General features: G+C 45.7%; 1 protein-coding gene across 1 annotated transcript; it reads right to left on the bottom strand.

The window, feature by feature from the left end:
* Window positions 1-15,322: 15,322 nt before the first annotated feature.
* On the bottom strand, window positions 15,323-16,529 carry LOC129600333 (uncharacterized). The gene is made up of 2 exons (XM_055498814.1): window positions 15,817-16,529; window positions 15,323-15,511 (listed from the first exon to the last, which is right to left on the bottom strand). Exon 1 carries the CDS (start codon window positions 16,527-16,529, stop codon window positions 15,978-15,980), a length of 552 nt encoding a protein of 183 aa, XP_055354789.1. The 3' UTR covers window positions 15,323-15,511; window positions 15,817-15,977.
* Between the last annotated feature and the right edge of the window lie 1,657 nt (window positions 16,530-18,186).

The raw sequence follows: 18,186 nt of genomic DNA, 5'->3' as shown, positions 1-18,186 counted from the left end.
GAAGCAACCGACGGTGCACTGATTCGGCTAATATTTTACGCCATTGAAACGGGATCAGAATTTTAGGAATTCTTTTCTGGACATCCTCTCTTTCGCCGTAATGGCAAATAATGCCTTTTACTTTCAGAACTAGAGGGAGATGCCAAGCCGCGTATGCAGATTCCTCAAGAGTGCAATCTCCATCAACAACGGCGTCCCACAACATCATATCACTACACTCCATCTGGCGATACCTCCAGAATTCCTGCTTATCGAGAGCGTCATCGGATATTACGCCTTGTGGCCAGAACTGCTCAATTGGGCGTGCCCAAGCCGGGACTGGGAGAGTTCTGTCTTCCACAACTGCACAAGAAGTTTTTGCTGGCTGCGCCGGCCCAATCTCCATTGCGTTACAGGTAATAGACGAAATATCACTGGCCACCGGGGCAACTAGTTCAGATTGGCCCCCTCCCGGCTGGGATACTTTCAGAATAGCCGGTTCCCTATCATTTGTGGCCATGCGCTTTTTAGCATCAGCCGACGGGTCTCTTTTACGCTTTTTGTCGTTGATCTGGTTCACAAGTCTTTCTACAGGTTTCACCACACGCCCGGAGCGGGTTTTAAGCAGTGGAACCGCTTCCATCTGATTATCTAGATATTCGGCATACTCAGCATCAAGGCGCGACGATGCTGAGTCGACAGATGGAATCACCGGTGGCGGCGCGGGCGCCTCAACTAACTCATCAGGGCATTCCTTCTCCACACAATCGAGCAATTTCGGTGAGTGCTCGTCTTGCAGTATAATATCGACGTCGCGGAAATTATACGGCTTTAAACGGCTGACATGTACAGTGTCAGTTTTGACATTTCCGCGCCGGTTACTTTTTACTACATAATGCACTGGCCCTGACTGACGCACAATTTCCCATCCAGCAGTCCAACGGGGCATAAGGGATGGATTTTTCCCTACTTTCCGATGTAACACGTATACCAAAACTTGATCTCCCGGTTTATACGATACATGTGAAATATTTGCGTCGTAACGAATTTTGTCCTTAAGTTTATGGCGAAACTCTTCTGCATTTACTAAATCCAAGGCCTCACCAAGGCCGCGTTGCATCTGCTGTACATATACGTGAGCGGGAATCACGAAATCCTCTTCAAATGGCAGGAAGTTATTTATCGGTAAGCGCATCTCGGTGCCGTGCATCATGAAGAATGGTGAGCGGCCCGTTCGCTCCACAACCTTACTGTTAAATGCCGCACAAAGTGCTGGGAGGAAAATGTCCCAGTCACTTTGTTGCTCATTTACATACTTCGCTAATGCCTTTTTGATTTCCCCTACACGCTTTTCAACGAGACCGTTACCCTGCTGGTGACCTGACGCCGTCGGTGCATGAGCAACACCAGCGAGAGCGAGAAGCTCCCGAAACATTTCAGACATGAAATTACTGCCGCGGTCTGAGGTAATGTGCACAGGCATGCCGAAGACCGTGAGAATACGACGATAGAAAAACAACGCCAAAGTTGCGGCATCATTTCTTTCAACTGCCTCAGCGACTATATATTTACTTCCGTAATCGACAGCGATTATAATGTTTTTATTTCCAGATTCCGTCGTTGGGAGAGCCGGAGCAACGTCGATTGCCCAAACTAACCGAGGAGGAACCGTCGGATTTGACTGGAGAGCACCGGCCGGTGCCGTAGCGAGAGGATTTTGTGCAAGGCACGCCGGGCAAGAGGCACAATAACTTTTAACAGACTCGAACATACGGGCCAATAAAAATACTTGTACATCCTTTTATAGGTGGCCAGGACGCCCAAGTGTGCCGCTAACGGGGAATCATGGTTATCCTGAAGGAACTGAAGCCGCCAGTGAACAGGTACATACATGCAGTAATAGATCTTGCGGTTTAATTCAAACTTGTAGTATACAACACCCTGTTTTACTACAAATTTATTTAGGTGTAATTTCTCGTGATCTGACATCTTTTCCTTTTTGTTTTCTAGGAGCAGCCGCCATCGGACAATTCGCGCATCGCGAGACTGCTCTTCAGCCCAGTATGAAGCCTTATCGTCTGTAATCAACTTCTGCACCTTATCCTCATCAAAGGCTTTCATGTCTTCCTCTGGAATGGCTTTAACTTCGGCCGACATCATCTCAAAGCGAATATCCACATAATCTCTCTCCAGGATAGCGAAACAACACTCGATCATCGCGGCATCACCGGCAAAAGGGTAAGTTTGCCGATAGTCAAACTCGATGTCCGAGTCGTCGGAGTCAGGTTCCGGTTGTTCTCCTGGATTTCTACTCAAGGCGTCAGCAATTACATTCTCCTTGCCAGGTATATGAACAGGCTTCGTGTTGAATTGCTGGATATATAACGCCCAGCGCCCGAGGCGACCAGCAGCATCGCGCATATTATTTAAGAACACTAATGCTTGATGATCCGTTTGTACTTCGAACTGATAATCGGACAAATAATGTTTCCATTTCTTTAAAGCACAGATAACTGCGTAAGCTTCAAGTTCAGTGGGGAAATACAGTCTTTTCTGTGTTTCAGTCAACTTGCGACTTAAATATGCGATAGGACGCCAGTTCGTTGGCACATCCGTCGGTTTATCCTTGGGACATTGCATAAGAACTGCACCCACAGCGATAGTGCTGGCATCGACGATAACTCGCGACAAAGCCTCTGGGTCGTAACGGGCCAAGACCGGCGCCGTCACCAAGGCCTCCTTCAATTGTTCCACAGACCTGCACTGATCCGTTCCCCATTCAAAGGTAACTTTTTTGGGAATCAACTTCTGAAGCGGCTCCGCAATCTCTTGAAAATTCTTAATGAATTGACGATAATATCCTACCATACTTAGGAACCGTAATATGTCTTTTTTGTCTTTTATAGGGCCAAACTCCTTAACCGCCTGAATTTTTTCTGGATCTGTACTTATACCGAACTGATCGACCGTATGACCCAAAAAGGTAATTGAATTAACAAATAATTCTGTTTTTTCAGGGTTAATCGTCCAGCCGCATTCCTGGAGCCGCAGAAAGAGCTCCTGTAAATCACGCATATGATCTGCCAGGTTTTTACTGAAGACAATAATGTCATCAATAAAAACTAACACGTTCCTCCACTTCATGTTTGCAAGCGTTAAATCCATGGCGCGCTGGAAAGCCGAAGGCGCGTCCTTCATCCCAAAAGGTAAGACTTTGTATTGGAACGTGAACTCTTCACCAACCATTGTCGTTTTACATCGGTCTTCCGGTTTTATTTTAATTTGCCAAAATCCACTCTTTAAGTCAATCTTGCTGAACACCGTAGCTTTATCGAGGGCATTTAATATGTCGTCAACTCTGGGAAGCGGATAACTGCTGCCCATTAACCGTTCGTTTAATTTACGAAAATCCACGGTTAATCGCCGAGATTTATCCTTCTTTTTTACGATACATATAGGACTTCCCCACGCCGAATTTGTTGGCTCAATGATACCGTCTTTAATCATTTCTTGAGTTTTAGCTTGGAGCCATTTGCGATCTTCAAACGACGTGCGATACGGAGGAGTTCTGACCGGCAAACTTGTGCCTGTATCCACGGAGTGCTCGTAAATGGTACAGCATCCCACAGGACGCGCTTTAGTCGGTAAGACTGATTTTGCCTGATAAAATATAGCTTTCAGTTCGTCCTTGCTAGGGCAAATATCTCCCACTTTGATCTTTGCGAAAGTTTCCTCTGTTTCAGGGTCAACAGCACTGACGGCGGGTGGCGGCAACTGCATGGCTACACATTCATGGATTTTCTCCGGCACTGGGATGCCCTTGTCATCATTGGGAACACCATTAATCTCTTCTTGACAACTCTCCTGAAACTCTGGAGAGTCCATCTGATAGACCGCATCGACGAGCGCGACTTCGCCAAGGTTGGTTTCCTCGTACAGAACCAATGGTTTATCCGAAACGTTGACAACACAGACTCGGCAATTACCGTACTCATTAAGCGTTAAGACGCCGTCCAAGAGTACGGCATTCTTGTTTGATTCGGGAATTTTTCCTTCATATAAGAACGGCTGGGTGTATAGGTACTCATCCTGAAATTCCATAAACTGCTCATCAGACATGGACGTCGTTGCGCGGATAATTCCCTGTGAATGGGGCTGGATTATCACCGGGGAAGCCGGAAATAACTCCATTTTGAAGCAATCGATCGGGCCGGGTTCGGGTTCGAAGCGGTAAATATCGTGTTCTACCGAATTGACTTCAACCTGTGCTTGTGCCTGTTTCAGATGGGCGTCCCTGTACGCCAGTTCGATGACATCCTTCGAATACACGCATGCCGGGATATCAGTGGACTCACGGACGTCCTGAGACCGTTTGGGCAAATTTTTAGCCGTCGGTTGTTGCAACACCGGTGCCGGCGGCACTATCTCAGCAGACATCTGACTTGCGGCCTCGCGCTCGGCGTATTCCCGCCGAATTCTACGGCTGTAACTGGACTTTTTACGCCTGGGCGAACTCCTTCCCGAACCTTCCAGTGGTGGTCGGTAATTTCCTACGATGGGTTGTACTGAATTAACAGCTGCAGATTCACTCAATGCCTTCTTTTTCTGTATTTCATTCCAGATTTCCCACTGTTCGTTGATGTCGACATCTACAGGAGAGTCGTATGATGCCCTGACTGCCGGAGGAAGTAAATCCGACATTTGGTCACTGATCAACTTATACTCCTGCGGTGAGTTACCAATTAATTGGGAGTTTATTTCTCTTTGCTTCTCCGCCTGCTTATCTTCGTAGGAAGTTGGACACGGACCGATATCAATGGGCTTCATGCCATCTGCAGGGACAAAGTTACCATTTTCAAATTCCCCTGCTGGTGCTGGATTGTCCCCGGAAAAGGTAACTTTACGTTTTCCTGTAGCTTTCTGTGCGTGTAATTGTTCATTTCTTTTAATTGTTTCAAAATGCCGACGGTCATTAATCGAATTCCGACATACGTCACAGTTTTTCTCAAATCGTTCGATTTCAATTATACAATCAGGCCAATAAAATAATTTCACCAAGTACGGGTATAGCTTTTCATGTCGGCCGTACGCTTGCCGATGGATAAGAATTTCGTGGAAGCAGGCGATTAATTTCTGTCGCCATTGGTGCGGCACGTAAATTCTCGGACATGCACCAGAATGATCAGGTACTCTGCACAATATCCCTTCACAAATAACAAACCGATTAATTTCGTACTTCGTAAAATTAGTATTAGCGTGGGACGGCTTTTTGTACATCTTATACCACATCCGGCTATCAACACACTGCTGTTGAGTTTCGCGCCAAAACTGTGGATCTCTGAAGCGTTGCTCCGAGGGAAACAACTGTTTATCCTGTGGCCTGTCCATCGGCGTCATCCACTTCTTCAACTCTGGATTACGTGCCATAAAAGACGGATAATCATGGACTTGATCGACGTCTCTACGGTCGCGCTCTACCGGTATGACATTTAGTAGTTTATTGTCCATGCTAAGACATTCGACAACCTTTGCGGACTTTTCCATGACACCCATGTAGAGATATTTTGCTGCAGGATGCTGCTTTAATACTGCGTCCACTGACGAAATTTGAATCGGAAGTTGCAGGGAATCGTCACCCCCACGAACTTGACTGGAGCCAGATTTAGGCACAGGACTAATCGATACCGAAGGTAAGGTACTTGAACTGCTTGCCGGCGACGGCTGTACAGCTTTTTCTTTTTTGATTGGCGGCTGGGAAGACGCCTGTTCTCTCCCCCGCGAACTTAACTGCATACTATTTACAATTGTTTCACCGCCTCCCCCACGAACTTGACTTGGTTCTGGGTTTTTCTCCACTTTAATTTCTTTTTTAATTGCAGGCTTGACTGGTTCATCGGCGACGGAAGCCGCTCTCGGGAGATATTGACGAATCATCTCCTGTACAACACTGCGCACAAACTCTTCATCACGCTGGTCAGATCCCTTTTTAATCGGAGCTACCTGAACTGGTGTAGTTTCTTTAATTTCCGTTTTCACCAGGACATCAGCCGTTTTTATCACTGGTAGCGGCGGGACTGGACGCGGCCACTCCTGCTTGGCCTTTTGTAAGTGTAAAATACAAATTTCCGGATCAGCTTTTGCCAGAATTAAATGAGCTGACTCATACGGTACGAATTTTGCTTCCTTAGCGACACCGATGCGCTCTGTTAACATCAACGCTGGAATTGACGGGGACGGCTTAACTCCCGCAGGAATTAATGGATCAAAATCGTGAGAGCGAATAACATCCGACATCAAGTGGGTTTCACGACGTAAAAATGCCGGTGCATTAGGCTGTCTACGCGAGAGACGCCACGTCATGGTGTTCATATCCAGGATAAAAGGCTTTGTAGCTAAAAAGTCTAAACCTAAAACAACGTGGTCCCTATCGAAAGTGGAACTCACAAGCATCGCGTGCTCAAAAGCCATCCCAAACTCGTGGATTGTAACCACTACTGACAACGGCTCGATCAACTGTCTTCCTTGATACGCTGTATGTACAACCCTGCCTTTAATGTGATCAGGACAGCGATGAATATTTAATTTTAAATCTTTAGCCATTTTGAGAGACATGACTGAAATGCTAGACCCAGTATCTAGCATGGTTTTCACTTTCTGGTAATTTATGTCAATAACAGAATACCATGCCTGGGCATCCAGCGTCGGTAATAAACACACGTGATCTGCCAACGGATATTGCGAAAAATCCTGTACTTCCATTTTATTGCACTGTGGCGGCGGCGTGGACAAACCGGCCGGTAAGTCCAACTCCATCATATTAATCTGCTGCTGCGGGTTATTGTAACGTGCCAATAATTCTGCAGATGGCTCATACTGACGGGGAAGTATAAATTGATTCGTACAACCAGCTGCAGGATGAAGACCATGACAGCGGAAGCAAATCTCGACTCCGCGATTTGTTCGCCATTTATCTTTTAGGATATTTCGTTCATCAAACGGGGGCTGACTACCTGCCTGCTGATTTTGCCGGTAATTCTGGTTATTCTGATTTTGTTGGCGATTATTATTGTTATTATAATTGCCACGTCCGCGATAGTTGTTATTATTATTTCGGTAATTTCCACGATTATTGCCGCCATCATAATTGTTGTTATTCGCAGGGCCATTCTGTTGGTATTGCGGATCGAAGTTCTGTACCGGTTGTTGGAACTGTGACTGCATAACTGGTATCATTGGATTCATCATCTGCATAGGAACAGGCATCGCAGCCTGCATGGGAATTGGTTGCGGGAAGGTCTGCGCAAATTGCACCGGGTGTTGTTGCTCAACATATTGCGGCTGTTGAAACACCGGGACAGGGACAAACTGCGGCTGGGGCACATTCAGGACAGGCTGCACAGGAGCCACCGAATTTTGCGGCTGAGGAATCACTGTCTCCGTGTACGAGCAGGAATATCCTCCGCGATTGTTACCATAATTTCCGCGGCCTCCCCGGTTCGAATAATAATTTCCTCTCTGAGACGAGCCACCGCGGCCGCCTCTATTTTCATAATTCGAATTATTATAATTGTTATTACCGGCACTTCTCGGTTCTGAAGGAGCGCTTTTCTGTGTTGATTCAGGTGCCTTTTTATCTTTATTCATACGCTTCCATAGCTTCTCACACTCTTGTAGTTTCTTTTCAAACTCCGCATAATTTTTAGGCGCCGCGTTATATATTTCACGGAACCACGCAGGTCGGTGCTCCTGGACGCCCTCTAGGAGTGCTTCAACCTGTTCCTCATCGGATACTTTCAATTCTTCGAACCATGGGAGGAAGCTATCTAGGTAAGCACGAACGGGTTCATAGAACTCCAGCTTACGGTTATTCATTTTTCGACGAATATCGGCTTTAGACAAAGAGCCGTTAAAATGCTCCACAATAGCCGGCTTGAAGAAATCTGACCATGATTTGCCTTTATTGTCCTTCCAGAACTTTTCGAACCATTGAAAAGACGGACCGGTGAATGCACCGATTACTCTGCGACACGTTGTTTCATCATTCCAGTTATTCGTGGCTCTACATTGTTCAACATTCATGAGCCATCTTTGAATTTTTTCCGGATGTGCGTCATCAAAGGCAAGTAACTTCATACCTCCTACTGTTTTATCGCTGTCCTTTTCCACAATTTTCGCCAAAAGTTCAACAACGCTTTCTTGTGTAAGCGTCGTTCTATCCGAAATTTGGGTCTGTTTATTTAGCCATTCCTCCAGCTGGGGATTTCTAGACATAGACTCATTACTGGCCGTGCTACTGGGGCGACGATGTTCGTCCTCCATCAGGGCATCATCCATCAGTTCATTTTCTGTATCAGAACTGTCTCTATTTTCCGTTCCTCGCATCTGGCGACTAGATTCGTCAGCTGTTCTTTTCAGAATTTGTTGGCGTAAATCTGTTGAGCCATTCTTCCTCTGTTTCGCAGATGCCGTTTCCCTTGGAATTTGACTTTCTGACGATGAACGCGGCATGGCCTGAGCCTCCGAGAATTCGACTCGTGATTCCTGTCTAGGCTTCCTCAATATGCCAGCTGGATTACTGCCAGTAGCTAAAGGCTGATCAACGTATGACGAGAAATTTTGGGGATTAAATGGTGTAAACGCGGGAGGACGTAATACATCTCCTGTCGCTACCGGTGCTTCCCTCTGAAAATATCTCTCACTGCCTCCAAGAGCAGTGTTTGAATTTCGAAACTGGAGAAGTTCGTTACATGCTTCCCTGAAATCTACTTCCATCTTGGTAAGCTGATCATGTTTTTCATGCCATTCTTTTCGGCACTGTGCATTTTCCGCGTAAAGCCGGTTGCACGTTTCAGACTTTTCATAAGCATCAGCTTGTGCTTTATTTTTCGCTTGAATCGCGTTCTCACAATTATCACATCTTTTGTCCTTTTTCAAATCTTTAAATTCCTTTTGGGCCTTTTGAACATTCTCTCGCTCTGTAGTCAACAGACCCTGTAGCCTCTCAATTTCCTTTTGGGACGCATCATCCTTTTCCTTGGGAATGTGCATCGGGCCAACTGAAGACTTATTGTTGAGCTGGACATTCGCATGCGTAAGATCCCGCTGGAGAGACTCTTCAGCGTCTTTAGCCCGCTTCTTCTCGTCATCCAAGTCTTTGGTAAGTTTCGTGACCAGGTTCTGCGCATCCGTCAAATTTTTATTAGTTAATTTATGCGCATCTTTCTCAGAATTATAATCCTTCTGCGCTTTCGAGAGCTTTTGGTTCAAATCAGCTATTTGTTTCGTTAAATCCGGTGCTGGTTGCGCGCTGAAGCCATCAATCGTAGCTTTCGCGTTTGAAAGATCTCTCTGGGCATCTTCCAACTGTTTTTCCAATTTTCGATTCGTGTCTGTTAAAGTATCGCGCTCATCTTGCATTGCGTTACACGCAGCCTCCGCATTTCTATTGGCTTCTCTTAAATCGTGCAGATTAGTGTTTGCTATACGTATTTCGTTAGCCAATCTATCATTTTCCGTTTGTTCATCTTCAAATTTAATACGCATTTCATTAAAGTCATTTTGAAATTTCAATTTTTCGTTTCGTTCTGCATCGACGCGGGCATCTAATGACATAGTATTACCCATTTCATCTACTTTTGTTTTTGTAGATGCGATGAGCGTGCGGAGACTTTGGATCAATACGGGCATGGTTTGCCGGACTATCAAACCCACGTCCTGGTCAGTTTCTGCCGCAGCTAACTGCTCATCGACTTCCCTAGCTTGAGTAAGGAAGTCCTCATCTGGTTGTTCAAAATCCTTTTCTGACACAAAGCTATGTAATTTTAATTGTGCCGGGTGAAACGTCATTGTTCCACCTCGAATGCTTTTACTTGCTCTTGTTTCAGATCCCTCAGAAATATCCGCTTTATCCGCAGCCGACAAAGCTATCAAGTTATTGTCCGACTGGGACGACTGGGGTTCTGTCTGACTCTCGGCCACGCTTGGAGTTTCCGATATGGGCTCATCCAGTATCGCGCCGGATGCCTGAGCTGGAACTCTCTCCTTGGCACCTCGCGTGACTCGTTCATTCGCCGCCTGTTTTTTGGGAGTTTTTCCAGTTGCTTTAGACGCTGTTAGTGCGGCTTGAGCTGCCTCTCTTCGTCTATTCAAATCTTCCGTGTATTCTGGCAGCCACCTGTTTGCATCCTGCAAAGCAGCTTTAAACTGCTCATCAGTGATGTCCAGGTAAGCTTCAGGGATACATCCCTCGTACTCAATCCAAGGTTTAAAATGTGCTGGCAATCTCGTTTTGGAATTCAAGTACCGCCTGATTTCCTGATAATCAATCCATGACTTTCCACAGAATGCATCTTGTGCTTCTGGTGGTTCAACATTAAGAGCAATATACATCAAATTCAACGGAATTTCTTTTGCGTTGAATTTGAACCTTGTCTGAGCTCTCGATCCATCGTACGCCCCAATGATCACTTTATTATCTGGGATTTTACGCGGTGGTGGGCGATTTCTAGGAATCGAACCGCCCGACATTTCAGCTATTATTTTAAAATTAACCTTTGCGGCTAATTAAAATAAGAGATACAGCAGCGATTGTGCTGCCGGTTTCGAAAATTGCAATTGTGCAATTACTGCTACGTCACTTCCCAATCCTCCTTTTAGGTTTGAATTGTTCGGTGATGGTTTACTGACAGCCGACCTTTGCGGTTTCGACTGTAATAACTTCCTAAAATTACACTGCTGCACTTTGCGTGCTACAGCAATTTAAAGTTCACAGGTCAATCACCGTTTGCCGGTGTTTACCTTTTTCACGGTCAACTCTCTCTAGCTGCTGATTCTGGCTACCGCTTGCGGCTTGCCTTTATCAGTCTGCTGGAGATCGTTATCTCACCTGGCCACTGACAATGGCTCGGTGCTTACTATCTGCTCTATCTGCAGTCCAGGTACACTGACACTGCAGATTACGCTTTATTCGCCGCGGTTACTGCTTTGCGCAGACAACCCGGAAATTACCCACACAGATACCAATGAATTACACAGCCGACCTTTGAGGTTTCGACTGTTAAATTCCTACGGTCCAATTTAAATTAAGTAATTAATTTAATTGGCGAGGAAGCTCACCAGTGAGGAAGCTCACAATTGCGAGGAAGCTCGCCAAAAATAAATTAACTAGGCCAGATCAGGAACGCTGACCTCCTTCGGCGTACCTTTGCGGTTCGACGCCTTTCAAAAACGGACCACTTTTACTGTAAATTACCATCAAACTTTCCACCAATAATTTTCTGTAACATCGGGAAAATTAAAAGACACCGGTGGGCGCCATGTCGTGTATAAGCGTTCACGCCGTTTAAGGCTCCATGAACAATCTTTACTCTTCCACGCCTGTAATGCTCAATCGGTAGGCACTCGTACTCTCAAACTGTAACAGAAGAATTACGGTAGGAAAGCGATTAACGATTCAGGAACACAGGAACTCAGGAATCCCTCAGGAACAAGCTAACCACAACTTCCGGTCGTAAGTCCTGTGAGGATCGGCAAGAGCTAGGACGATTGTGTCACGAGCAAACCTGTATACTAAGCGATAATCCGGGAACGACTATGCACTTCCGTAGGAACAAGTATTGCTGTCTCTTTATCCAATTCACATCACAGTTCACAACGCTAGGAAATCGTAATTAGAAAGCAGTCTCAGAAGTAAATCCCAGACTACTGATATCGATATTAGAAGTAACAAGAACTTATATAGACTTTGCGTTATGACATCATATACATCGCTAATAAAAGAGAACAGCAAATCACAGAAGAGATTGACTAGATTATCCGTTGTGTTGCAGGTGGAAGGCGGACAGTCAGCATCCGTACGTACATCCGGCGTATGATCCTACTCCCATACGTCAAGTGCGATTATGTAATATGTACAAGTACTTGTTAATCTTGTGAGTTTAGTTGCTTATATTGCGCGATGCATGAAGACATGATTGTTCTGCCACAACGCAACAGTCTAGGCGCGTGACGGCCGGAAATACGGAGACTGCTTCCTCGGACTTCCCATACGTGCACCTTGGCCCGCTATCCCACTATATGCACCTTGGCCGTATATATTCACATCACAAGTAATTACACGTTGTGTGACAGTGACCATAGTGCTCCTGTTACACACATGGCAAATACGCACCTTGTGAAAAAACAGCTTCAGCCGACAACTTAACATGAAGCGTGGCAAGGCCATAACGCGCCGTGTCTATTCATTCTGTCCACCAATCATTTTGTCCAGCATTCATTTTGTCCACCGTACGCTTCGTTTACGATACAATTCCAAAGTACGGTATTTCTATTTTTTATAAGACAAAGTTAATATGAATTTAATAAACTCGCATAGCAATCCGATAAGTATTACGTAGTAATACGTACTATGAGAACGTGTACACACATTCATATTAATGGTTTCATATTATATGGCAGATATCACAATCTTTTTTTTCAAAATTCTGCGCCATTGCTGCAAACATTATCGAGTACGGTAATTTCACTAATTTGTGCGTAATGCTGCTGCTGTACCTAGTTCTGCGCAACTGTATGCGTTACTATATGCGTTTCGAAATTCAGCGGGTTAAAAACTACATGTAATAAGCAAACGGTAAAGAAACATACGGATGAGTTCAATTTATGCACATCACACAGCGCGCGTCTACTTACCTGCTTACATCTTACGCCCAGACCGTGTCTGTTGTGTGTTTTATTTTAACCAATATTAAATTAATATTAAATTAAGTAGTAATGTTGTATTTATAATATATTGAATTTAAATAGCGTAGACCAAATGAATGGTGGACAAAATGATTGGTGGACAAAATGAATGGTGGACAAAATGAACGGTGGACAAAATGAATGGTGGACAAAATAATAGGACGCCTAACGCGAGTCCCGCAGCGCCTTAACGCGCAGAGAGCGTGTCGTGGCGGGCCGCGGTATGAATCTTAGCGTAACCCATGAATCTGTTTCCTTGCTCTATCTGTATTCCTTACACAAAGAGTAAATCAGCGGACTGGACAGATAGTGCCACCTGCGCCGAGATAATATCGTTGGGCGAAAAGCTATACGGCACAGCTTACCCGGGCTCGGAGCGCCGAGAGAGCAGCCTTCCACACCGCATCCCGCTACACTGACCAGCAGTATTCTAACTATACGATAACTACGGTCTACGGGGAGCAAGAGGAAAGGAACTTCTCAACAGCCATGGGTTTATTCATTTGGGCGCGACGTTTGTGCGCCGGGTCTTCTACGTTCTCACATTCATGGCAATTTTGCGAACAAACAGTGAACATAAAACAGCAGTAGCACAAAGTCTACAAGTTTACGAGAACAAAATCATCATATTTTTCACATGCCCAAGCAACCCAAAAAAGGAACATCACCAGCAATTCAAGTTATTTAAAACATTTTGCTCAACAATGGGCTTAAGCAGAATTTATTTCGCACTTTGCAGAACCAGCTGCAATCCATTGCCACAATTCCTTAACACACATGGAACCCTTAAATTTTTGCAGTTCGCAGATCAACCATAAATCATTACATTAAATCATTTTCAGAAATTCAACGTTCAGTCTCAATACTTGCTGGAACTGACCATGAATACAAATTATGTACATTCAATGATTCTCACAAATTCAACTTCATTATTTCTAAATTTGTTGGAGATGACCAAAATACAGTGCATACAATGGACACATTTCATCATTTTCATAAATTAAATTTCAGCATTTGCGGGAATTCACCACAAATAATTTCAGCATTTGCGGGAATTCACCACAAATAATTTCATTCATTCGTTCATTTCAAGAATTTATTCAATAATTAAATGTTCTGAATTTTACTGGAAGTGACCGTTAATGATTATTACATTCAACCATTTTCACTGACCTTTCAATAAGCAAATTTCCATGAAAACTTTGCCATGACTTAATGCAATTTAATTAAATCAACAATAATAATACAATTCACACGGAGAACTGCAGCAATTTACAATACCATTCATACTGAGAATTGTCAATGAATAACATAAACAATTTAACGTCAGCTTAATATGCATAATTGAAATTTCGCAGTATCAGGCGCCGTTGCGCCCACCTCGCTTGCTATTTTTCTGGTTACGCTGACACTCGTGCCAATTGTGGCCTTTCTCGTAACAGGAGCCGCAAACGTGAGTGTACCAACATTCTCCTTCTTCACGCGGGCATTGCCCTTCGTTATACGCCCAACAGCTCAGTTTTTTCAGCCCGTCGCCACTATAATTATTTCCTCGACCATTGTACGCTCCACGACCGTACCCGCGAGACCGACCATCGTGACCACCTCGAAAACCTTCGCTCACGGCGTGGGCGTCAACCGGCAACAGTGAACCAGCGTGAAAACACTGATGAATTAAATTTCCACACGCATTGAAATCATTCAGTGAGCAACCAAACCGCTCGGCATATTGCCGGAAACCAGCATCAAATTTCAATATAGCTTTTGGTTCATAATCTGGAGCCTTACTGGATAAGAACTCAACGTACTCGGCATATTCACACAACGTTTCTGCGTGGCTCGGCATTTTACTCAACCGCTTAATCAACATAAGCGACCCAATCATGAATTCTGCGTATGTTAACTCTAAGGCGCCAACTGGTTTCTTCTTCTCTGCTTGCGCGCGGGAATACACCACCTCGTGCGGTCGTGGCAAATTTCTTGCCAACTTTGGCAACGGGTCACTTTTCAAGTTAAAAACTTCTCTTAGGCCAAACTCACCATTGCGGAATTGTTCGACCGGTGGAACAGGACTGGGTCTGCAACGTGGAAATTCAACCGGATCCGGCATGACCCTTCGGTCGAATTCTGCCAGCGCGGATGCGGGCTTGCTGACCTTCTTGCACGGTGCAGGTGGGACAATAATCACTGACTCTTCACTTCGGCTATCCATGATGTAGGTCCAAATATCTTTGCGGTCGCACAGCGGGATGGCATTCAGCGGAGTCGTCTAAAGGTCATCTTTGGAGAGGAAAAGGACTTTCTCAATGGTAACGAAACGCTCCTTCTTCAAAATGGCAACCGTGCTTTCACACAATCCCAATGATTTAGCCAAATCATCGACCGTATTCCCCGACGCGTTCAGCTGTGAATCTTTCTTACCACCATGGCCAGCACGTCCAGGCTGGTGATCAAGCATACGTTTAACGAGTTCGGCTTTATTGCCGGTAACCGTGAGCTCGTGCTCTCTTAACATGACCTTTAATTCTTCACATGTCATAACTTCAAGTTCTTCCTGCGTTTTACTCATTTTACCGAAAATTTAAAAGCGAAGAACGGCACAAAATAATTTTACAGACTGGAAGTGGTTGTCGAATACAATCATGCTTAAATAGACTCTTGCTTCGTCCTGCTCCAAATCCGGCATCCGTCTTCACTCCCTTCATACGCTCGTGGCAGGACGACCCTTTGACCTCGTTATACTCAGATTCTTTCGAAGAATCTTTCCCATAAACAGTTTTTCCTGTAGTACCTACAGGACAAAAACAAATATTTCTTTTAAATTTATGAACTGCAGCTTGATGCACTTGATGAACGATGACATAAAAGCACGGAATTAACAACAGAGTGCAAACATTTCTGTGAACAACCACCTACGCCCAGTAAAACAAAATTATAACGGTGTCCCTGGGAAAACTACGCTACAAGCACCTCTTGGTGTGCTTATCACGCATGCATTAACAGTAAGAAAAATGAATACCGGCACGGCGGCCCACGCTGTCAAGGTACGCATACAAAATGACAGATACACGGTACTGCGGTGCCTTACAAATTTACAATTAATCGCGGCACTCCACGGCTGGCTATAGAGGTCGCGTGATACGAGCGAATGCGTGTTGGGTAAACCACTGATGGTGGTACGTGGACATGGGTGCGGATCCAGCAGTGCACCGGTATGGACCAGGGATCGGGGTAGCCCTCTTCGCGCACGGTAAGGGTCAGCGTGCTGGAACAAAAGGGATCGGCCGCTCCTGGCGCCGACCGGAGGTGACGGAGCCGTTGAGCAGATCGGGGATGTCCCCGCCCAGCAGTGCGGAAAAGCGCGCCGCCACGACGTAGTTCCCGTAGCCGTACTTCCAGAGGAAGTGCGACACGGGCGGAGTCTGGCTGCAGTCGAAGCGGCCGCGGCACGTCATGGAGAAGCTCCCGTTGTGGACGGTCACGCTGCGCATCGGCGGCACGAAGACGTCCTTGGCGCGCAGCTTCCGCGGCGTCGGCTGCAGGTGGAAGGTGCGCACAACGCAAAGGTCATCACCGCCATGACAGGGCAGGAGACACTCGACCGTCCCGCCGGAGTCGAGGCTGGCTTCGCGAATGAAGAGGACAGCGGCGTTGTCGAAGTGCCTCGGCGCGTAATTGCTGACGCCGCGGGTGCTGGTGTTCTGGTGGCGCCAGACGATCCGCTGCGCCAGTGCGGACGTGGCCACCCTGCACTCGAACCACGCCCGGTCCCCCACCTCGACAGTAACGGTATCGGGGAGTGGCTGCATCGTCGTCGTCGTCACAAGGTCCGCGGCGTCCTCCAGGGCGGAGAGGTCGACGACACGGTCAGTCTACCAGTACGGAGCCGTCTCCACGACCTCTGCTGCCCGCCAACGCTGTACTGCAAGGCCAATCGACTATCAGGCTTGTCCCGTAATTTTCAACCTAAGGCTACTTCGAATGCTGCCTTATATGGGCTCCCGAGCAATATGAGCAACCCTCTATATGGGCGGTTACGTTATTAATCACACTTTCGCAGCTGTTAACAGTGTTATGCCTGACTGAAAATTTTGATTTATTTAAAATATTTATTTTGCCAGTACTTTTGTAGCATTTAGTTTGTTTCAAAGTGCTCAGGTTGCATCAACGACAGATTCAAAATCTTTATAACATTTATGTTTGTGACTTTGTCAAATGGACCGTGAAGATGCGATTTTGTCTAAATGCACTAAGAACCCCATGAAAAAATAATTTGATACGAAATTTCGGCATTTTTCAGTTTGTTCATTGGCAAATCCGGTTAAAATTAATGAAGAATATTATTATATAGATAATACATATAAATATAATTCGGATGTGAAATTTCGGAATTCTTTGGTGTGCTCACTTGTAAATCCGGTTGAAAAAGTAGAAAAGGGTTCTGCTATAAATCCGATAAATTTAATTTGACGGGTATTGCTAACTAGCCGGGAGCCCAGATAAGGGAGAGTAATATAAGGGGAGCCCATATAAGGCAGCATTCGAAGTACTGATGGAGCGTATTTAGCCCGAAGCTGCGCTAGGAATACTCGCCCCTTCATTATGTCCACCGCAGTGACAAGTTTACTCCTCTCAAGATTTACTTGTTATACTTAAGGGTCCTCTTTAAATAGTAAGGAGTTTGGCGCAACCCGTGAATTTGTAGTTGGCGCTGTGTTAATGCGATGGAAATTATGGGACAAGCACGTGCCAGGGGATAATATTGGTGGCCCTGCCAGCGCTTACCCGGGTTCGGACCGCCCAGAGGGCAGCCGTCCACACCGTATCCCACTACACTGACCGGCACTGCCAGCAGGAGAAGGCGGCAGCGCATATACTGTGCGTCATCATTCGGCGGGAGGCCTTCCACGCATCGTGCAGCGTACCTGCTCGCACAGGCACTACGTGCGGCGAGGTGAATGCTGTCAGGGACACATCAGTCATTTCGGTCGATTGAGAGTGCCGGGAATTCCCAATCGTTGTCTGCAGCTGCAGGAAAAAGTTAAAGGTCACACGACTAGTTAAGAACTTTAGACTGGGCTTTTTGTCGTATCACCAGTTTAACAACAGTGAAACCTCTGAAATACGTACACCTCCGTACAATAAATTTCGTACGTAATTCAGGAGTGTACAGATTTCAAATTAGCTACCCCCAGCCCCCCTGGGGGTGAATGCACACCTAGGGGCACTGCCCCGCTACGAAATGCTGTGTAAACACTGCGCAATGCAATAAGCCTTAAAAATACACGTAATTTAGTGGTTCACATACAAAACTGCATGAAAATTTGTGTGCATGTACGCAGACGAAAACAATTCCCTTGCACACATTTCAACCGAAAAGATCATTAAAATCTAACTCGGGATACAAAAATCTAGTGATTGCGAGTAAGCTCTCCTTATTTCTTTGATTTTCACAACTTTCCCCAT

This window comes from Paramacrobiotus metropolitanus, unplaced genomic scaffold (assembly GCF_019649055.1).
Source record: "Paramacrobiotus metropolitanus isolate TYO unplaced genomic scaffold, Prichtersi_v1.0 Parri_scaffold0000171, whole genome shotgun sequence".
Classification (NCBI taxonomy): domain Eukaryota; kingdom Metazoa; phylum Tardigrada; class Eutardigrada; order Parachela; family Macrobiotidae; genus Paramacrobiotus; species Paramacrobiotus metropolitanus.
The sequence above is the reverse complement of the archived record's forward strand: the minus strand, read 5'-3'. Positions and strand labels throughout refer to the sequence as shown.